Raw genomic sequence first — 22,969 nt, 5'->3', positions numbered from 1 at the left:
GAGTTGGTAAGTGGTTTGCAGACGCGGCCGTTGGATTTCCATGGTGACGTAAGCAGGTCAGGAGATCGTGAGATCTGGCATTAGATGCAGGAAAGTCATTCCAAAATGGAGCGCACATACGTACTTCTTGGCATCTTGTCCTGTCCATCTGCGAGTCCCGTGGGATGACGGCAAACAGAGTTCCCAAACTTCACTGCGCAAAAAAAATAGGGACCATTTGAATCACTCGTACTTGATTGTAAGATTGGACAGACTCGAAGGAAAGAAATGAGAACCAGGAAAGGCTGAGCAGAGCGAGAAACAAGGCCTCGACTTGAGTTATTGGCCACATAAATCATCAAGGTGTGTGATAATTAAACCACGTCATCCCACCGTCTTAAAGCTGGAAAAACTGTCCTTCTGGGAATTAGCTTTTTGACATGTATAGAACATCTTGACATGTATAGAACATCAATAAATATTTGACATTCTGTACGTTGTTTGTTCTCAATGTAATGTATCACAGATGCTGCAACTCCACGTATTACATTATTATTATTATTATTATTATTTACTGCAACATATTATGGTGGATTTGAACCAAGCTCCAATGTTCTGATATTAACCCTCACACTTTTTAAAACTATTTTGATGATCAGATTATACAGATCAAATTCAATGTCACATTCTTACGCAATATTAAAGCACTAACAATGGAAAAATGCTGGTTATTATTTTATCTTAAATTATCACACTGTTATCTTTGTTACATTGAATTTTACTGCTATGGCTGGGAACTTATTATTAGAACCATAGTCTATACTGTTGGCCATAGTTTAATCATATTTTTGTAGGCTTAAACATATTTGTAAACTTCTGTGTGTAAAATAAGCAATCAGATAATTATAGTGTAAAAAATAACCTTAATTGTGTGGATCTGAAGTATAAAGCTGGAAATAGTGAAGTAGCTTCAAGTATCTCTAATGGTTTGCAAGTAGTTACAGTAAATCTACTTGGTTACAATCCCCATCTTTTCTAATGGCTTGCATTCTGAACATCCATTTGTAAAAGCCATAATTACCCAACCACTCAATTTCACAGCTTCCCTGCTGGTTTCTAAAAATTCCCATTTGCAGCTCGGAGAGGCCGTGATTCACTTCTGCATCACGGTCCACATTGAATCGCGCAGGGACAGTAATTCAACTGCATGTCGCCTATTTTTACACTGACACGCAGATCTTTTGAGCGGCATTATGCAGTCATCCTCATCATCATCCGCATCATCATCATCAGAGGCCTCCTTTCCTAAAAAAAAAAAAAAAGTCTAAATTTGACTGGCAAACCACTCTTCTGCACAACCCTGGGCCAACTGCCTGCAGTCTACACGCCATTACATTTCCTCATCCTGGCATGAAGTCATCTGCCTTTGATGGACACACTCAGAGCACTGTGCTCAAAGCAAGCTTTTGTTAGGCTCCTTTGTTAAGATTCACAGCCCGAAAAGAAAAGAAAAAAAATCACCCTGAAAGACCCATCAAAATAAGATTCTTCTTTCTATTCATCACACATCCGGATGATCCATGACTTGACCAGAATCGAGTATTCACTTCTGTGTACTTACATAAGGATGTTTAGACAAATGGAAACGGTAATATTGATGAAACAAGCATACTGTGATATAAAAAGCTGATTGTAATAATTGGATTCAGGCTCAAAGCTTGAAAGGTTAAAGGCTACGTATCCAATCGGCAACAGGGCTTAAGTTACAGTGCGCATGTGCGCAGGCCAGGTGTAGCATTTCCCATCACACTTCCATCACACAATGCCTTCTTTACAGAATCACATGCGAGAGAATGAAAAACATGCAGACAGGTGTAAGAGGAGAAAAGTGAGAATTCGAGCGCGCTGCGGATAAAAAAAAACAACCAAAGACTCGGCTTCCTTCTATCAGCTGGATCAGTCGGCTCCAGTATCGCTCGTCTTGATTAAAAGGGATGAAAGTCTAAAGTGGAATAGTTAGTGACATGGGAGTAGGAACCAAGTGGGTCGACCATATATGTACAACACGTTGAGAAGAGACCCATTAAACAGGCAAAGCAGGAGTGAGCATGGGGAACTTTCCTAATCACTTTGGGATTTATTCTTTTTTTTTTTTATAGCGTCATTTCACTTTAAGAAACCAAATCACAAGATCAAATTGCTTGAAATACATTGGTTTTTGTTATTCAGAAGCGCACATGCCAATCGACCTGCAGAGCTCTGCCCCAATCCCAGTTTGAACTCGTTATGGGTTTGAGAACATTTTAAAAAGCAGACCTTAAAAGCAGGGCACGGTTTCATTTCATGGTCAGTTTGAATAGAAGTCTGCGGTGTACTCAGATGTTTTTGCTGCCGATGAAGCAGGCCCACAGACTACAACACCCCTGCATTATACACGATGCACAATGCTGCGCGGTTGGGGGCGGGTTGCATTCAATACCGGTGGGAAATAAGAGTATCAAGGCTTTCACAATTCTGTATAGGTATCACTGTGGCAACTATTTTTTTTTAATCTTATGCCGTGATATTTTGGTGAAGAGTAGATATTGTTGACATATTTTATTGAAAAATAGATATTGCCTTAGCCTTTAAAACAGACAAATGCTTCTTTACTTTCTAAACCGCCATCAACATGAAAGGAAAAGCTATAAACGGACATACTGAACAATAAAGCCTTTATTTTTTGTCTTTCCATAGTTCAAGTTTGTCGGTCCCACCCACTGAAAAGGTGGCAAATAGAGTGAAGGAGTAAGAGGTAGAGCAAGTGTTCCATTCTCATTTGTGATCAGCGTTACACACCAAAGGGAATGGCCATGCAAAGAAAGCTGACAAAAAAAAATAAAAATAAAAAAAAAGAAAGCAGCTTCTTTGCGGTGTTGCTAGCTTTCCCTTATATTCACGATCAAAAATACTCCCAAACCACGGACTTGTCGATAAAGGTTGCACTACAGTGTAAACCAGAGGGGCAATGCGAGCCACCAACAGACGCAACGCAGCCATCGTGGCCGTCAGGGCCTCTGAACACATGGCAGGGGCCTCCTGCCGCCTGGCCAAGGCGAAAGGGGCGCTGCATAGTACGGTCGCACAGAGGGGATTGGCGGCCCACCGCGGACTGAGAAGGGACTCAAGGGGAGTACGACCCTGGGTGGGTGTGTGTGTGTGTGGGGGGGGGGGGGGGGGGGGGGGGGGGGGAGGATAAATGGGGCAGTCTCTGCATGACAGAGGGCCCAGAAACCTGAGCGGTGGAGCCTGACAGCACATTAGTCCAAAATAGGTGTACGGTAGTCAGCTGGCCCTGTGAGTACAAGTGGGTGTGTGTGTGTGTGTGTGTGTGTGTGTGTCATGCTGTATTAAACCACCAGCCGCTCTACCGCCCATCTGCGCTGCTGAGTTGTGACAGCGCCATGTTACATAAAAAAAAAAAAAAGAAAAGAGTCGATATAGTATATACACATATAAATTATTTCCCTAAATGTCTCTAACGCATAATAATCTGAGGGGAAAAAAAACAAAAAAAACAAAAACAAGTGCCTCATGTGAAAAGACTTTTCTGACGCCAGACTTGAGAACTATGGGCAAAGGGAGTATAAATGCTGCTAAAATAAAATCAAAATGCAGTACAGAACGAGTCAAAAAAACAAACAAACCCACAATTAATGCAATAATTCAACAACTTCAGAAAATGGCACACAGAAAGAGAAAGCTGTGAGCTTCATTAGGCAACCTCTGAATTCTTCCAGGTAGCAACAACGCGTTAAGACCCAAAGACAGAAAACAACGCTGACGAAGTGCGGAGGGGTCACTGCATGGATCCCAATCGGATCAGGTGATACGGGATGCTTTGCATTCCTGCGTTATGACTTTAAACTCATCACGGACAGAATGTGACCTTTGACATTTCTTACACGTTTTATCTTAGCTCTGGAGTCTCCTGACCACCTCAGAGCAGAATCAGGTTGAATCGTTTACCTGATGTGATCTGAGCAAATAAGGCCCCGGTCCGGTAAAGTTCACACACGTCGACGACAGACAGTATCAAAAAAGCTCTGTATAAAGAGAAAACATACAAATGCAGATATTGATTTCAATACACAACGACACATTAACTGTTGGTTTTGCAGATGATATTCAGAGTATTTATACAATATCCGTCACATAGAAATGATGGCTGGCTCTGTCCGCTCTGAAGAGAAAGAGATACAAAGGGGCTGAGGGGCAAAAAAATAAAAATAAAAGCAACAAGACAAAAAGAAAACAAAAGCAAATCTGGTTCAGTTCATATTTGTCATGTTGACTTCTTGCACACAGGAAGCTTGGAGGAGCAAATCAAACCGCTCAAGTTGGTTTTTTGACCGTACAAGTTCACATTACCATCACTCTCCTGCTCCAATTCGGCTGTCAGTCTTTGGGTACCCCCCCCCCACCCTCTTTCCTCCTCCTCCTTCCCCCCCCCCCCCCCTTGTGTGTGGGTGCTTCAGAGTCAGATATTCCAGTGAGTTTAAAAAAAAAAAACAAATTAAAAAAAAAAAAAAAAAAAAGTAGGTCATTGGTTTGTTTGCAGAGACGTCCCTGCCTGACCTGATGGGCTGAGGCCTGCAGGGGAAGCCCATCAGTCATCCAGGATGACCTTGACAAAACTGGCCACGTCGGTGTCTTTGGAGTCGTGCATGGTGAGAAAGGGATGTTGCTGCGTCGAAAACAAGGAGAGAAAACACTTAGGTCATCCAATGATGTGAAATGCACACGCCGTGGTGTCATCGGGTTAACGGGGGGAGTCTGGCCTCTAGTGGACAAACGACGGCATGGGAGACAACACCTAATAATATTTGGGTTATTTAAGAGGAAAAAGCTTTTTAAAAAAACTACTAACCATTAGTTCTGTATAAGCGGGTCTCTCATTTGGCTTCTTTCTTAAGCTGTAAAAAAAAAAAACACAAAACAAACACAGAAGTGTGAAAAGCAGGACATTGTGTGTGTGTGTGTGTGTGTGTGTCAACTTCCTATAAAAACACAAGACGAGTCAAGTGACACCAGCTCTTCCTCTTTCAGCAAACAGCGGAGCAAAAAGCGGACCCTGCCGGGCCTCAGTGCCACCGAGCGACGTGAACGAGGCGCATCGCTTCGAGGGAAGCCGTCGGCGTGCGAGACTCACCACTGGGAGATGAAGTCTACAAACTCGGCGGAGAAGCGGTCGGCGGGCAACTGCGGAGACGGCTCGTCCACCACCTGCTTGAGCTGCTGGAACGGGGTCCCCCACGAGTCGTAGGGGAACTTCAAAATGGCCAGCTCGATCTAGGGAGAGGATTTAACGAGAGGTTTGTGCACGGTAGAACCAGAGCACATGGCTACAGTGGGTGCACCAGCAACACAAAGTGTTCTGGTGGTATTAAAAAAAAGGTCCAACACTGTGCTTAAAGTACAAAGATAGAAATGAATACAAATGTTTACAGCATGGACTTATTATCTGGCATCAATGTTGCACGGGCATCTAAAACCACAGTGGCCGTGACTCCGTAGCAGATCATTGTGGAACATGCAGCTGCTTTAAGATATGCGATAATCATCACCTTCTTAATTATCAGAGTCCAAATGTTTATTTGGTTGAAAGCATGGAGTTCATCTAATGCACACTACGAGTCTCTCACTAACTTAGTGACCTCTCCCTGAACTGTGTGGCCTCGCTCTCATTAACTTAGGGACCTACATTCTGGACAAAATTCACAAAGGCAGGGTTTTATTGTCTTCTGTCTGTCTTTCAAACAATGATTAGCTATGGCCACTCTAAGGGGGGAGGGGGGTGTATTCCTCCACACCTGTTCCCCTTTTTGAAGTTCTTCTCAGTGGGCAACACTGACCTCTCTGATGTGTATTAAAGCTTCTCTTAAACCAAGAAGATTGGTCCTATCTTCCTGCTCCTCTGAAGGAGAAGGAACAATTCGTCCCTTTTTCAGCTGAAAATACTTCTGTCTGAACTTGATTTTTCTATATGCTAGTTAGTAATAAATACTTAATCACAAGCAAGTTTAAGACACTTTTGATGTGTCACGGGGGCTTAATCCACAAATTTCCACAACAAATAGAAAGCAGCTCAACTTTCGAGTGACGGGGAGTTCGCAAAGTGTCATAAACCGATCTCAGAACAGCATGTAACGGCATGGCCCCCCCCATCCTCATCCACAGGCAAACCCCTTGGATACTTTTTCTAACTTGAAAGTAGCAGTCTTTAATAAAATGATGCATCTTTTTTATCCCTGTAATTTCCTTCTTTGGCTTAATGCGAGGTTTTAGGAATGAAGATTAAGGGATTCTGTATTTGCTCATGTAGCCCGAGTCTGGTCTTTGGCCAAAGTTTTTAAAACCCACCGCAGCGAGTCTGACTAATCAATGGTAACAACGAGTGTGCATGTACGCCGACTTCTCGGTTTAATATTTAAAAGCACGCACGGTCAACACATATGTTCCTCTGTATTGTTTCGGCGTTGCCATGGCAATCTGAATCACGACACTTTCCGGTCACACGAACGATGCCAGTCTCAGTGGTCGGCATGTAGCACCCATGGAACGGCATGGCAGTCTGATTCAATGCTTTGCCATTTTCCACCAAGATGAATATAATTCATAGCAGTGCATCTTCCCGCTTGATCTCATGAAAACGTGTGTTTGGAACAGGTTTCGGGTCTTGAAAAGCGATATTCGTAAAAGCTATCGGTTGAATGGGATTTGCACGTGGACGAGGAGGCGGGCACATGCCGCTAAATGCCGTTCTGAGATCGCTTTATGACGTTCTGAAAAAGGAACATGCCGTTCTGGGACAAGAACATGCCACCTGCCACTTTTCTGCAACTTTGACTGCGACGTTTTTATTCCTCGTAACACACTTTGACACATTTCATATAATTACTGTTATAATCCTATGGGGGGAGGGGGAACTAGAAGAAAAAAAACAATATAAAATGTATCACAAATGATAGGAAGAGACAAATTTTGAGAGCCAACATGACTCACCATGGTGATACCGAGACTCCATATGTCTGACTTGACACTGTAGCCTTTCTGGTTGAGGTCAGGGTTGATCCGCTCGGGCTGAAATAGAAAATACGGCAACATATTAAGAACCAACACTATCTGGAAAGCATTTGAACAGTTATCATAAAAAAGGATACTGTCATTTGTAGCAAAGCTACAGATCATCTGCACAGAAACCTGTCACGTTATATATAGACAAATACAAATAAGCAGTTATTTTCATATAAATTAAATTTGCCAGAATTAAAAGTTTTGTTAGACTACATTCAAACATGCAGACAAGATGTTTTGCAACATTTTCTAAAACATAATGTCATAGGATATACACGATTTGAAAATAGAGGCATTTAGTCTGGAGCCAAAAAAACACCTTTACGTGTGCAGTGACTCTTTGATATCCTCCTGGACTGTGCCTTTCCATTCATTCAATTTTTTTTTCTTTTAGACAAAAGGAAATCCCTCAGTTTCCCAAACCTCAACTAGCCCCCCCCCCACACACTTACCGCCATGTAGGGTTTGCATCCTGCATCCATTGTTTTAGCCACAGAGTCCACCAGGTGGCCACTGATGCCAAAGTCACACATTTTCACTTGGCCCTGAGTGTTGATCAGAACATTGGAGGGCTTCACATCTGGAGAGAGACGTTGGCAAAATGATACGAGCAAACAAAACGTCGAGAAACGTCAACAGGAAACTGAACCGTGTGGATGTTACTGATGGGATTACCTCTGTGTATCACTGACAGGTTGCTGTGCAGATGCTCTAATGCCTTGACAACCTGTGGGAAGAGAGGAAAAAAAAAAATCAACTAAAAAAGGGGGGGGGGGGATTGCTGAGGAAACAAACTGAAAACAATTAGATTAGAAAAATAAATTACGTGTTTATTTTACACAGACAAACAAATGAAAACAAATGTAACAGGTGATCAACTTGCTATCGGACACAAAAAGAACATTCTAACATGTGTGAACATTCATTTGGATCCACATGCAAAGTCACTTGATGTGTTGATGCCTATAAATGCAAAATATGAAACCGGACGTACGGCTACTGTGATCTTGCCCAAGATGTCCTCGGGGATGTTTCTGCCTTTCTCGTTAACCTTTTTGTAGAACTTATCCAGAGACGTGTCCATCAGCTCCATGCAGATCCAAACATCTCCCTGTAAAGAGACAATGCAAGATGATCACACACACACACACACACACACACACAAGTCATAGTTGTACTCACCTCTCTGAAGAGGGCGCCATAGAAGGTCACCGTGAAGAAGCAGTCCACTGTCCTCATGGAAATGTCCAAGTCCATCAGAAGCCTCTTCTGCTCCAGAGTGTTCACCGTGGCTCGAATCCTCTGGGGAGACAAACACATCACACGTCACACATCGGGTGACCGGGCGTAGCTTTGATCAAACGGCGTCCCTTGTCCCAAATGTCACGGGTGCGATCGTTCTCATCCAGAGGTCCACAAGTTAAGATCACATGTTGAACGCATCTACGAGTCATGCCGCTGTTTTAGAAACACGGCGCGATGCATTTCGCAGATCGGGTGACCCGAGGAGCCGCCCACCTTGACCGCCATGATGACACCACTGGGCACGTGCCTCATCTTGTCCACGACGCCGTACGCCCCCCGGCCCAGCTCTTCGATCTGCTCCAAGTCATCGGCCTTCACCACAAAGTTCTGGACACGTTTTGGGGGGGGGGGGGGGGGGGGGGGGGGGGGGGGGGGGGGGTCACAGTGATGAGTGTTGGGGAAAATCAGAAAAAAAAGAAAAAACGAATCCAAAACAGGAGGAAAACACGGGCGTCTTTACCTGACCTCCAATTTTGACATCAGCTTTTGAGTCGAGATCTCGAGGGGGCCTGCAGGGAGCGAGTTAAAAGCAGGTGAGAGGACAAGCAACAGTGTGCGAGCAGTTTTTCATGTCACAATGCTCCGTTGTGGGACATTCAAGCTTTGAGCGACAACGTGCGTGTTTATTGGATCCGTTTGAGCGGGACATTGATCCGAGTCAGTGCTCCATTTCTGACATATACCCCCATGTGATATCGCTGCAACAGGTTGTCCCACGGCTCTGATTTCGAGACCCTCTCGGGTTGGTTCTGCCGTCCGCCAATATCCCCCCTGCAAACATATTTTTAAATTGAAATACAAACTTACGCTGCCGCTGCTGGTACGGGCTGTGCAAAGACTTCTTTGGACAGCTTCAGCCCTGGCTTCTTCTTCCCTTGGGAGACAGGAAGTCAGAAGCACAATCATGACCTCGGACTCCATCTTAGACATACTGTCATCCATGCAGTGTTTTGCAGAACGGCAAATAGACACCTGCAGACTTTCGGTTCACCACGTCGGTGTCGCTCTGAGCGTGGAAATCAAGGTTTTTCCACAACGGAAGACCTAAATCAGGTGCGAACTATGGGAGACTTTTTTTTTTTTTTTACTTTCATCACTGCTATCAACTAGACTATGAAAGCATTCCCCCCCTCATTTTGTCTCTCTCATTTTTAGTAGTTTAAGCTCACATTTAAGTCGGTGACAGCCCTCCATTCATAAACAGCCGTTTACCAGCAGCCTCTGGGACTTCCCACAAGAGGCCACGAGTCACTGCCAAAAAGGACACAGCTCCCAGGCCCACGAGAAGCAACACAGGAACACCGACTCAGCTTTCCTCGACACGCTTGTGTTCCGCGTGTTTGCTCTTGTTGCAAGGTGGAGGGGAGGGGGGAGAAAAAAAAAGCAAAAACTTTTTGTGACCTTTATCTGTGCGTGCGCCACGACCTAACAGAGTTGGATATGGTGACAGACGGGTTGTTTCCTGTTGCACACAGGACGAGGGCCCGGCTTAACAATTATTTAACACCGGTTTGCAGAAACTGGTTTTCAAAATGCACGAGCACCTTCGTTCGGGAAACAAATGCAACAGCGCTCATTATTAGTGCGTGGTTGGGTTTGCCATGGGGTGAGTCACAATACTTGAGCGCGGAGGAAGTGCGATTGGGTAAACCCCTCCTTGCTAGATTAAGCTGGAAGGGAAGTTTCAACGATTTTAAGATTCTGTGGACACTGTCAAGACAGGTACACTTTGTGCTGCCGCCCTGAAATAGGCCGGCGGCGTGTGGACGTACGAGCGTACACTCGTGTGCTGCGGCGAGAGCCAAGTGCGATTTACTCGCACATGCTCGGTCAAAAATAGATTTTTGCGTTTTCCTCCGCCGGGGGATAAAGCGCCGGCAACCCCGCGGCCCTCCACTGACCCGACCAATAAGACATCTTGTTGATCAAAGTTAGCAGAGCACACGGAAGGCAGGGGCGCGAGAACGTCGTGACAAGCGCCGCTGTTCCAGATGTCTAAAAATACTACAAATCCTAATGCGGTTTTGACTGGTACGGGCTTATTGCTAAATATTCACCTTGGAAACATTGGTGGAATACTAGCTCCTCTCAGGTAGCAGCGCGTGGTGTGTGTGCATGAGTTGGTGTGTGCGCATGTGTGTGTGTGTGTGTGTGCACTGACCCTGGAGCAGGGAGTGTTCAGTGGGACATGACTCACAGCCAGTCAGACTGGACACATCCGCTTAAAAACGCAACAACTGTCAGGACCCTTCGGGAGAAATGATGTCACTTCACTTGGCTCCTGCTAGCTGCTCACTTCCCCCCCTTCACCCCCCCCCCTCCAATGGAGGCCTGATCCACTACAGCTCTCTGCTGCAAAGACCTGCCTGGTCCTTGAACTCGCACAGACTGGTACAATTACACCGGCTTCTGCTGCAGTCAAAGTAAAAATACTACACAGATACCGTTCCAAGTATTTGTGCTACATCGCTTACCAGTACGTTAATACATGCACTCAAACCCCGTTTTCAACCAAAGTTGCATTCTGCATAAGTTATATTTCACATAGGAAGAGATTATTTAAGCAACAGTATTTTTAATTGTTAAAAATGGAATCGTTGTGTCTTTTCACCGATTACCAGGAACAGCCATCACAGAGAGCCAGTGTGTGGTCTTCTAAAAAGGAAACTCAGTAAGTCTCGGAAACCGAAACATGTTCGGAGGAAAGTATCCACAGTGCAGCACGTAATGTGAACAAGAATGCCCGGATTGTGCATTAGATCAAAGTGTCAATAGCTCCAGCCTCAGAGCAAGTCCATGGCCAGAAAAGGGATGACTCATGCACGTATAATCTTCCACACAACCTCGGTATCGGCACCGTTAGGGAGAATCCAATCTACCAAAACATGCCTCGGCAATGCCTACAGCGGCCTCACGATGCACCACTTGTGAAAGAAACAAGACAAAAACATTTCACACACACACACACACACACACACACACACGCGGGGCTGCACTTTTGGTGCACACAATAATCACAGCGCAGAAACCTGTGTGGTAGCTATGGAGTCTCTGCACGCAGCCGGCGAAGTGTAATCAAAAGAGAGGCTCGCGCTCGGGCCCGCGAGTCACAACTCGCCGCGGCGGGGCAGAGCGGACCCACACCGCGTGTGTACTCCCCACCATGGTAACGCTAGTATGATTGTGTAACCGCACAAGCGGTGAACTTGAAATGTAAATTGACATCATCGTCATGCTCTGTGTGCGTGTGTGTGTGTGTGTGTGTGACGCAGAGTAAGGACCTTGATTTTTTTTTCTCTTCCCAAGTTGTTTTTTTATTCGACCGTGTAAACGCCGCAGTGATTAATTACACCGCACAGACTCGCTGGCGGAAGTAAAAAAAAAAAAAATTAAAAAAAAGGCTGCGATAGCGCCATGGTTCCTTTGCATAAGCGCCGGTTTTAATTTGAAAAATAATAAAACATTTTTTTTGTTTTAATGGTACACATAGGCAGCAGCAAATGGACAGAAGGGCAACTGACCAGTCGCGAGACCGGAGCCCCTGGAAATACACCTGTGGTCCCGATGTGCTTCACTTTACTAAGTTAACTTAACCCCGCTGAGGGACAAGTTGGTGGATAATCACAGCCTGGGCAAAAGTCCCTTAATGCTCGTGGAAATGACGCGTTAGCTAACCACAACACGGGCGCTTCAAAAGGAGACGCGACCGTAGCGCTTAGCTAAAACGTGAATGGTAAAAAATATATGTAATTTAGCACACCGCCATTGGGTCTACGAGGAATACCTGCAGACAGCAGCATGTCTCGAGACTCTCAGAAATGATAGAAAAGCACGAAAGACATGCTGGCTAGCTGCTCTTTTTTTTCCTCCTCTCAAACATGCAGCTTTTCCACCTGGCAAGGTTACGTTTGGCCAACATCGCTAGCTAAATTACTTCCACGCAAACTGCACCTCGATATTTAAAACGTATGCACGGTGGTTTTTAAAAAAAAGATTAGGGGAAAAAAACACTTACCTCCTTTAGACAGAGACATTTCCCCTTTGCTTTGATGAGGGGGAAGGGAAGCACAAAGACTTTTGCCTTTTTTTACTCCCTCCCTCCCTGCATCGAGCCTTACACCCGCTACAGGATCGCTGGCTTGTGCAAAAACTAGCAGCGATTAAAACTGAGCGGTTCGTTTTGGTGCAAATCTTTGCGCCTCAATCGACCGCTCGAGCGTACGACGATCGAAAGGCCGATGAATGCACAACTTTGAACGAAGTCGCCGCTGGTTGAACAGTTCGAGTTAGTTTGCTAACAAAACCTGCACTTTTAGGGTGGCCAAAGTCTGACAGCTGAAGGTTTCAACGGCGTGATGACGTATTTCCTGCCTCGTGCAAAGCATCATGGGAGGAGTAGTTTGAATTGGGTTTCGCGCTGTGTTCTGCAAATAAAGCGATACGCTTTTTTAAAAAGTTTTTTAAATTTATAAGTTAGTAATTTAATCGCTGAGGCTTTTTTGGATGTCTTTTATTAATATTTTTGTTGTATTAGGACAAAAATCACATACTTGTGAAGTTTATTTGAAAGCGAGATAAAACAACGAATAAGAAATAAAATTCTGGAGGACTGTCATACAACTCATCCAGAGCATACAAAGGAAAATAGTGGGATTGCACTTCAAATTACACATTTAGTTATGTAAACAACTAACAAATATTGTACAGTATTGAACAGGATATAGGTGTGATTAACTAAATATCTATCATTCACTTGTAGATAGTGAAATGCAAAAGAAGTACGTTTTTTAAAGCAAAAACCCTACAGTACTTAAGCAAACAACAAACTATCACATACATGCAAGTAAAAAACTGCTAAACTACAGGATTACAGAACAAATACAGTACAATACGTTTTTCTCTAGTATGCATAAATACTCAAAGAAAGCATCGTTTTGACCATCACTGCTAAGGAGTTATATTGGAAATTCTGCCTTGTAGCTTCGTGCAAAATAGAGATGCCTAAATTATGTGCTATGACATGAGTTTTCTCTGGAATGAGGGTGAAGGATGTATAAATTGATGATAATGTCACGCCAAATTCCAGGCAAATTCCTACTTCTTTGACACAATGAGAGTGTGGTAGAGAGGTTTTATAACAACGTGCAGATAGAGGGAGCTGTCAATCAGGTACTCTGATACGCGTCTCTGCAGGTCAGCATCGACCAGGAAGTCGCCGGCCTCCTCTGTGCTTTGGTGGAAGTTGTAGACGTGCCGAACCACCACTTTTCCTTGCTGTCTTGCCATCACGATCACTGTCTTCTGGAAACTCACACCGGCAAAGTCTGGACTAGAGGTTGCTGGTGTTACGATGATGCGAGGTCGACCTGCATCTGTGCGTGTAGGCTGCATGGCACCCATCTCAGTGTAGGTTGACCTGGCGCTGAGTGGGAGCCAGCGAGGGGAGAAAAGGGCGTTCCAGGTCACTCTCTTGCTGGAGTCATGGCCGCTGGGCCCGAGCTGGGTCTGGAAGCTAAAACTGCGGTCATCGCGGGTGGGGTTATTGAGGAGCCAAGGGGAACCCCAGGAGGTGGACAGGTAGTTACGGGGGGTGAAAATACTGCAGTTGACATCAAAGTACTTGGCCAATTGTATAGGTGAGGCCGAGTGAAATTGGAAAGCTAGGTAGAGAAGATCACGGATAGACTCGTAATGCTTCTGAAGGAGGGGGGATTGCTTCTGAAGACGGAAGAGGTGCTGAGGGGGAATCATGCCGTATCGAACGGCCCTTAAGGCGCGTTCGATCGTCGAAGTGACGGGCTTGTTCTGGCTAATCCAGGCCTCCAGGGCGTCGTAAAGCTCCAGCTCACTCTGCAGAATGAGGTCAGAGCGCTGGAGCAAGGAGAGGAGCAGGTCCTCACTGATGGAGCCCCATTCTCCGCTCTGCAGCACAGATGACAGGTTCCAGGAAAGGTACTGCAGGCAGCTGTCACGCAGGACAACGTCCCCAATTTGTAATGCATAGTTGTACCACCCGATCACATGGCCCATGGGCGAATCACTAGACAGATGTTGGGTCATGTACTGGGTCAGACCTTGTTGCAAAGCCCACACGTGATACTTGCTGGCCAGCTTATGCATAGAAATGGCCTGATCCAGCCGAACTGAGATGTCACCACAGTACAGATACCTGCAAGAGAAAAACACAGCTGGAATGCTCATCCAAAGACATTTTAAATAAATACATACAAAATACCTCTCAATAAGTCATACTACTTATTTTCTCTCCCTCCCTATCTGACTCACTGAATAAACCCACACTGCGCAGTTTTCAACTGTGAGCCACAAGCACCAAGGATAATCTTAGAATATTTCAAAAGAATGTGCCTTTCCCTTCGGAGCATCCAAAACGCTGCGGAAAAAACAAAAGCCTCTACAGCTCAGTCCACAGTTTCTTGCAGCTTCCATTTGAGTGAACCCGATTCACTTTGAACAAACGAGTCTCCCTCACCTGACAAACTTGTCAAAGACAGCCGCGCAGTCGGCCGTCTCCCTCAAAAACAGAGCGCTGCCGTTGCGGCCGAGCAGCATTTCCTCAAACACGTCACTCTGCAGCGAGAGGACCAGGCTGTGGGCCTGGATCACCTTCACCTCGTCCGTGTTGATGGTCTGCACTTTGAGGGTGACGTCACTGCTGTTCCCCAGGGCCAGCAGGGTCTCCATACGCTGCAGCAAACTCATGGAGTGATTCAGCACCGTGGACCCACTGTCCAACGCCACCTCCTGCTTCAGGGCAGCTGTGGAAAAGAAAGTTCAAGATGATGAACCCTTCACGCGTTGCAGAAATTCAGCAATATTTTAAAGGAGTCAGTTTTGGCTATTTTTGTACATCGGGATGCTCACCACCGTAATTTAGGTCAGTTCGACTCTGCTTTTCGAGATTTCACAGAGGAATTCATTTACTTTGTTCTTACATCCGATTTCACACAGCAAGGACTGGAAAAGCCCAACTCATGTTGTGTGTGTCAGAAAGAACAGAAAAAAGCACACTTGCACATTATTCTTTTCTTCTGGTTTCAATTAACAAGCCAGGTGGCCTACTCAGAAAACCCTCGACACAAGGCGCACAGAGGAAGGATCCTGACTTTGCGGCACCATTGCAGATGGCTGCTTCTCTGGGCCTTCTTGTGTGCGAGTACAAGAGTCACATACTGGAGAATCCGACATGAAAGACTCAGCATGACAAGCTGCTGTTTCCATTCCGCCTTAGCCATCGGCAGCGTGGTTGGCCTATTACGGGGTGTGTGTGTGTGGGGGGGGGGGTTTAATGAGACACAGAGGGAGCACATTTGGCTCCCTGGAATGTCTTAGTCCTCATATCTCTGCCACAATCAAGCGCTCCCAGTTCAAATAACCTTTTTCCAATTAGTCCGCCAGCACCCGGCTGAGCAGGGTGTCAGGGTGTGTTTGGCCAAATTGTTTTGGCAGACTGAAGCCAATTGAAAACACCCACATCATTATAACTACGGAAACAGTATACATGTTTATATGTATATTTTCTCAAAGAAAAAAAAATCACGTCTAAGAGATTTAAACACAATTTTTTTTCTTCAACCCAAGCTGAGAACAGCTTTTGAATAACACATTTTATACCCATTCCCTACATTTTAGAGGAATTTCAAACAGAATCCAATACGCAGAAGAATGTGGCCTTCGAGAGCTGTGGTCAGAACCCGTCAAAGTCAGATCTTCTTTAAGAAGCAAGGAAAGCCTTCCTTCTGCGCTTGTACTGTATTACCGAGCCGGCACAACGCCAGAGAGCAAGTGGACTTGCCTCTCTTACCCTGCACCCGGCAGACAGATAGAATAGATGAACACACATCCCTTGCCCCGAGGCCGAGTACCAGCCACGCATTCATGCCGTGCTCCACTACCCACTGATAGTGTGGGGGAAGATGGATAATAGAAATAGAACAACACAGCTTACTATTTAGGATATATAAAAATAAATTAAAAAATTAAAAAAAACACACAGAAAAAAGATTAATAGGGTTATATGGCTCTTCGGTAGCAATCAGTTGAAAGTGCTGATTCCTTTTGTCATCTTACCTCCTCTAACTGTGACAGAGTGGATTAAGAGGAACAGGGCGCCCACATAGGCCCCGCCAGGGATCCCTCGTCCACATGAGCGAACCATATCTTCTCAGTTATTCCTTGCCTCTCTCTTCCTTACTCTGTGCCACCCTTCTCCCGACTCTTCCTCTCGCTGCTGGTGTCCTGGCGGTGGTGCTTGCAGAAAGGTGCTGTTGCCCCCGCGTGTGCCGCCCGGCTCCCTGTCCCGCACTCTTTATGTAGGACGCTGGCCTTTCCCTGGCGCATCTCGCAACCCCGCGGACTCCATTGATTGGTGGAATCTGGCAGGGGGCGTTGCTATAGCGACAGCTATGATTTTGAATTCTTCCCTTTTGGAAGTTACATTGATCATTGGCACCGGGCCAACCACGGACTCAGTTTAATGTTTGTTTGTTTTTGTTGTTTATTTCAAAGTTCTAGATCAATCAACAATCGATAGTAACATAATTTCATGTTTTAATGGCACTAAGAATGCAGCAAATCTCTGGACTGTAAAATATTCAATAAGATATCTAAGTTAAGTATAATCGGCATCCTATAATGAGTCAATTAATCAGAGGAAATTGCCACTGAGATCTGCCATGAGTTAATGAGGTTGTGACTGTCAAATCTCTCATTTTGTAAGGTGTTTTTGAACTGGGATGAATCATTCCTCTCATGGCATCTTAATCTCACTAATGGAAGGGTGATGTAATTGGTGCTGGGTCCGCTCGTCAATTAAAGGCACGCTCTGTTGATCAACTTCTACTGCCAATCACTATTTGATGTAGTCACATGCCGCAAAAAGTACATATTCAAAGTCCAGCTGGATATGGAACATAGTGTCCTTCCAGCTATGATAATCAATACCTAATGCTATAACGACTCAAAGTGAGCCTATGAGCCTTATGTCATGAGAGAGCCACATATCATAGAATAAAATACAATCCCCCCCCAAAAAACGCTTCAATGTCAAACAGCAATAGCATCGCCTCAGGCCATGGCGCAAAGAGATGTTTACAGAGCCAATTCTATATCCCTCAATTAGCATTGATCCGACAGAGATGGGACAGTGGATAAAGGGACTTTGAATCTTCTCAAACAGATGTCATCAGTAATGACCTGATACTTACTTTGGAAATCATGGATTCCGACCAGACCATTAGCCCAATCACAATGGTCCAATGTGACAGATGCGTTCAAAATACCGTGTCAGCAGAGGACAGACCGACAGGGAGGGACATCCTTTCAGAGGGAACAGGGTTGTGGTGTTGCCCCGGGGTGCCGCCGAGGCTGTGCTAAAAAAAATGCGGTAGAATGAGTCTCTGCTATGAGTTCCCTGACAGGTTTTCGGAGGAGACAATGTGCTGCTGAGGTGCCCTGATGAAATGGACCAAACCACGACCAGGCACTGGATCACACTATGGTGACATGCTTTGTTCGTTTCACTTCCTAAAGCCGCACAAAATGGAAAATGATGAGCTTTGTGGAAATACTGATATACTGGTTCACAGCTCAAAGTATAGCTGTACACACAAATCAGGCAGCTAAAGTCGAGCTGCGCAATGAAATCAGAAAACCAAAAACAAAGCCCTCTTTATGCGTGAGAACGGCGTGCCCTTCGTTAAGGTCACGTTGCTCTCTCTCCTTCGAGATCAGCTCCCGTTTAAGAATCCGCTAAAGGGACAACGAGTGCGGAGGGACGGTTTGACAAGCCGCTCGGCCTGTGAGAGCGCCCCTCGGGACGGGACCCATCGAAGGGATCGATATGCACAACGGGGGGCTCCATCATGCAGCGTAAACAGTGCGTTTAGTGCAGGCCGTGTGCCAGAGTGAGCTTCAGCAAGGCGCCCTGGATGACCTTCCTCTTGTGCTGAACCCTGAGGGTATGACCCACATAAACAGGTCTCCAAAACATGAGACCAAGGACGTCTGATTGAATCACACATTTCACATTCACGTTGGATGCACTAAGTGTCTTATGAATGCAAGAAGAATCAAACAAAAATGTGTAAAACCCACATTGCCTTCCGTTGAAAGGTCTCACGACGACATTTCCAAGAATGTCTGGGCTAAATATATTTTTATTTGCGACAAAGATTTTCTAACCACATATTTCACAACTATATGAGGCAGAGAGGTGACAACAGAAGTTTTGAGATTTTTAATAAGACAAACAAGCAAATAAAGAGTCCGGACTGTCACAGTTTAATAATATCACAATAATTCATCAGAACCCTGAATATTTATACATTTTACTGAGTGAACACAATTTAAAAGCTTTAAATCAATGACATCTGTCATTTCCTATTTGCCAAATGGTTGTTAAGTGGCCTACAAGAGATCGATGACAAAATCGTTGTTTTTTTTGTGTGCGGTCTCATTGGATTATGAAACACAGGCGTCAACCTCTCCTGTAACAATATTTTCCACCAGGTGGCTCTGCAAACTGGAGCCACAGTCACAAGGTGACTGCCCTGAAGTACTAATGCTTAAAAAGAGAAAGCATCAAGAGTCTACAGTTGCTTGTGTATAAAGTATCATTTTATTATTCAAAGAAAAATAAAAAATAAATTGAACAACTTTATGATGACCTTTTTCGTCTATATAACTGAAAAACATGGTATTATTTGAGCTCAGTGACATCAATCCACTATGGATCAAAAGACTTGGGAAAGAATCATCCTTTTACAAATGCTGCTTGGATCATTTGCTTTGTTCTGCAGTAATCAATCCTATTTCTACGTACTTTTAATGAATTACAACAGATGTTAAACAAATAAATACATTTTGAAGGACGTTGATAATGTTCAACCAAGCTTTTTGCACAAATGAATGTATTTAAAACACTACTGCAAATCACCCTATAAAATATAAATACGGTATTCTACTGTCTTAAAGTGCATTTTGAATAGTCATTGAACGCTGACTCCAACAGTTAAAAGCCGTTCACCTCCATTGTGCGCGACCCGCAACCACGGTTTGGATGACGTTTGCATGCAGTTCGAGCACATCAGGTTAATGTCTCACTCGAGAAGTGAGTGGCCCCTTTGTTTGCAGGTAAGCAGCCTGCAGCGAATGGTCTACAGGCCGGGACCTATAATCTCACGGAATATGCAAAGCTGCACGAGAGCCCGGATGACCGGCGGAGGGGTCCGAGCCTGATCCACTCCTTCCAAAGGGTTTCCTTCACGGGGAAAGAAGAGCTCGGCTCACAAGTGGCCCCTTTTAACTTTTCTGACAACGCGGATCATTACCAGCTGGGGAGGAGTGGACGTGATGGAGGACCGGGCATGATTCCGCAAGGAGACACAAAACAACAACAACAACAACAACAACAACAACAACGTGCAGCCCTTCCGTCACTAGGTGATCATTTGAGCGCTCAACGCTCGAGGTATAAATTCCGGACCCCGCGTGGTTGTTCTTCCCGGAGTGAATCCACCTGAGTCACCTGCTGGAGCGAGCTGCTCTGCGTCATCAGTCATCGGTCCAGGTAAGACGTCCTACCGGGATTATCATTATTAATAACGTTATATAATAATAATAATAATAATAATAATAATAATAATGATGTTAATGATACTCTCTGTGGCCGTATACGGTTATAACTTTAACATCTGCGACCTATACAGGGGCAATTCATATCTTAATTTGCTTCAAAACATCACAATCACATAATCCTATTGGGAGTTACCGGCCTTTAACTACACAGCCAATGTTCTTTGATCAGTTGTAGTATTGTGTATATATTTGTGGATGCTAATATTATTACATTGACAATGATGTAATTATAGGAATTAAAACTGAATACAAATTGCGCTTTAATTTAATCGGGATGCTAGGTGGATGTACTCGATATGTTGAAAATGTTAAAATGATACCTCGGGGTCAGACAGCCCGGACAGAGTTGTAGTCATCCAACAAGGTCTCATGTTATGATTGAAGACCGGGGAGACCAATTGCTCTAAGTTTTAGATTCTTGAGTCACCTGATTGAATTTACTTCCATTGCGAGCAATGTGAGTGCGACCCAGTAAAACAGGTTTAGTCATTAATGTCCGTGGCACAGTAGTAGAAAGTAAACATCATTTGTTGATCTTTCCATCCATGTATAATGAAATGTTAAAGTTTTTTTTTTTGTGGCTGCTTTGCTTAAAAAAAAAAAAAAAACCTCCAGTGAAGCCATGGCATCGACCAGCGCTCCGAAGGGATGCGATCCCAGTATCAACTCCGTATATTACAACCTGTGTGACCTGACTGCAGTTTGGGGGGTCGCGGTGGAGGCCGTCGCTGCGGTCGGCGGGGTGACCTCCTTCGTTCTGTTGGTCGTCCTCATGGCCAGCCTACCGTTTGTCACCGACCAGAGGAGAAAGGGCATGGTGGCACTGCAGGCCGGCGTGCTGGTCTTCACACTGGGACTTTTCGGACTCACCTTCGCCTTCATCGTGGAGCGCCACTCGACCAGCTGCGCTGCTCGCAGGTTCCTCTTTGGGGTGCTGTTCTCGGGCTGCCTGGCCTGCCTGGTGATGCACGCGCTGTGGCTTGCCCTGCTGGGGCGGAGGGGCCGGGGCCCCAGGAGCTGGATGCTGTGCCTGGGTGCCCTGGCTCTGTGGCTGGTCGAGGTGATCATCAACACCGAGTGGCTCGTCATCACCGTGGCCAGGGGCTCGGCCACGGCGCTCAACGCCTCCGACCTGTCCTGCAGCATCGCCAATCGCGACTTTGTGATGGCCCTGATCTACGTCATGGCTCTGCTGCTGGCGGTGGTGCTGACGGCCGTGCCCTCGCTGGCGCACGAGCACGCCCAGTGGCGGCGGGACGGAGCCTTCATCCTGGTCTCGGGGCTCTTCAGCGCGGCGATCTGGGTAGCTTGGGTCGTCATGTACGTCCACGGGAACCGAGTCCTCGGGAATCCCAGTTGGGACGATCCCACTCTGGCCGTAGCCGTGGTGTCCAACGCCTGGGTGTTCCTCGTCCTCTACGCCATCCCGGGGGTCTGCTTACTGACCGAGGAGGACCCAGATCAGGAGCTGCCAATCGATGGAGATCCCGTTTATCCCGCCAGGAGCGTGGCCTATGACAACATCCTTCGGGAGCCGGAGCCACCCCAGCCGAACTTGTACATGGAGAACAAAGCCTTCGCTATGGACGAGCCTCCAATGGGTACTGCATGACACACGGTGGTTTAACGTTAACCTTTACGATGACAGCTACATTACGTATAGATTACAGGCTTAATCCTCACAATAAAAAATGTAAAGGAGTGTGGAGGACGGCGCTCTAGGTGGTGAGTTAATGCTCGTACCCTTTAGCCATTCACTTGGTGTCAAACAGAGTAACAGAATACAGTAAAGGGTGACAACGCCCGACGCGTGCAAGGCGTCTAATTTATCCACACTGATGCAGCAAATGTTGAATCACGGCACGCTTCGGCGTGACTAAACGTGTTGCTATGTCGTTTTGTTTTACACGCCTGTTTTAATCTTTGATCTTGTGTCAAAGGATGCAAACTAACGGGCTGGACGACCCTCTCAAACCAACCGATGTTTTTCAATCCACCTTTTCTTTCTCCAGTACCCAGCAAGCCCGTGTCTCCGTATGGCGCTTATAACGGTCAGCCACGGGGTTGCATGTACCAGCCCACCGAATTAGCCCTGATCGCCAGGGGACTGACCAAGGTGAGCCCCGGTGACATCACTTGAGCCATGGAACTTTCTCCCCCCGGCTTTGTCACATCTGCCGATATATACAACCACATCGCTGTGTGTGTTTCTACAGATGGACCAGGGCGCCATGAGGCCTCGAGCTCCTGGCGCCTTTCTGAGCCAGGGAAGTGGCAGCTCTCTGCCTCGTCCGACGCGGTCCTCTTCGCCCTGAGGCAGCGGGAGTCAGGGGGGAGTAGGGGGGGGGTCTCGGAGGCCGATGTGTCTCCACTGGAAATGCCTTGTATCAAATGTAATGTGGTCCTCCTTTCTCTTCTTGAGCTCGCGGTAATTTCAACAAGCTCCTCTCACAAACTTTGTTTACTTCCTCTCATATTTGTGCCTTTTGTCTGTGCCGAGGGTCATTTATAAAAGAGGCACAAAACAATATCTGTTGGATGGACAGCAGAGAGGCTGTTGTAGCTTAAATTAGGTTTTTCCATCAGCCCTGCACCTTATTAAGGCAAACTAAAACCATCTTACTTGTGCCTTGATTTTCAAAGACTACCCAGAGAAGGAGCTGCGTTTTTTCTTATACCTCTATGGAAAAGCAATGATTATGTCATATACCCTATAGAGAGCTTTTTACATTAATAAAAAGAGGACATCTCAAAGTGGATACAGGTATACATTATGGCCTACAGTGGGTTGATGGAGAAACAAGACATGCGTTAGGTGCACTGGAAAGAAAAAAGTTTACGATTAAGCAAATACATATATATACATTTTTATCTACAAACTGAAAGTTTTTTCCACCAATATAAAGCCTTTAAC

At 45.6% G+C, this 22,969-nt stretch overlaps 3 protein-coding genes across 3 annotated transcripts; 1 reads left to right on the top strand and 2 right to left on the bottom strand.

Annotated features, from left to right (window-relative positions):
- Positions 1 to 4,523: 4,523 nt before the first annotated feature.
- On the bottom strand, positions 4,524 to 12,756 carry LOC119220864 (dual specificity mitogen-activated protein kinase kinase 6). The gene is made up of 12 exons (XM_037477152.2): positions 12,416 to 12,756; positions 9,208 to 9,274; positions 8,861 to 8,909; positions 8,614 to 8,727; positions 8,278 to 8,397; positions 8,090 to 8,206; positions 7,771 to 7,822; positions 7,548 to 7,675; positions 7,024 to 7,101; positions 5,171 to 5,310; positions 4,889 to 4,934; positions 4,524 to 4,705 (listed from the first exon to the last, which is right to left on the bottom strand). The coding sequence occupies exons 1-12, from the start codon at positions 12,432 to 12,434 to the stop codon at positions 4,628 to 4,630; spliced, it is 1,008 nt and encodes a 335-aa protein (XP_037333049.1). The 5' UTR covers positions 12,435 to 12,756; the 3' UTR covers positions 4,524 to 4,627.
- Positions 12,757 to 12,906: 150 nt separating this feature from the next.
- On the bottom strand, positions 12,907 to 16,743 carry btbd17b (BTB (POZ) domain containing 17b). Its single transcript, XM_037477509.2, has 3 exons — positions 16,489 to 16,743; positions 14,891 to 15,176; positions 12,907 to 14,569 (listed from the first exon to the last, which is right to left on the bottom strand). The coding sequence occupies exons 1-3, from the start codon at positions 16,574 to 16,576 to the stop codon at positions 13,495 to 13,497; spliced, it is 1,449 nt and encodes a 482-aa protein (XP_037333406.2). The 5' UTR covers positions 16,577 to 16,743; the 3' UTR covers positions 12,907 to 13,494.
- Positions 16,744 to 19,520: 2,777 nt separating this feature from the next.
- On the top strand, positions 19,521 to 22,397 carry LOC119221078 (G-protein coupled receptor family C group 5 member C-like). Its single transcript, XM_037477510.2, has 4 exons — positions 19,521 to 19,987; positions 20,671 to 21,656; positions 22,068 to 22,171; positions 22,272 to 22,397. The coding sequence occupies exons 2-4, from the start codon at positions 20,678 to 20,680 to the stop codon at positions 22,368 to 22,370; spliced, it is 1,182 nt and encodes a 393-aa protein (XP_037333407.2). The 5' UTR covers positions 19,521 to 19,987; positions 20,671 to 20,677; the 3' UTR covers positions 22,371 to 22,397.
- Positions 22,398 to 22,969: the final 572 nt, after the last annotated feature.

This window comes from Pungitius pungitius, chromosome 12 (assembly GCF_949316345.1).
Source record: "Pungitius pungitius chromosome 12, fPunPun2.1, whole genome shotgun sequence".
Classification (NCBI taxonomy): domain Eukaryota; kingdom Metazoa; phylum Chordata; class Actinopteri; order Perciformes; family Gasterosteidae; genus Pungitius; species Pungitius pungitius.
This window is presented reverse-complemented; position numbering and strand designations above follow the sequence as displayed.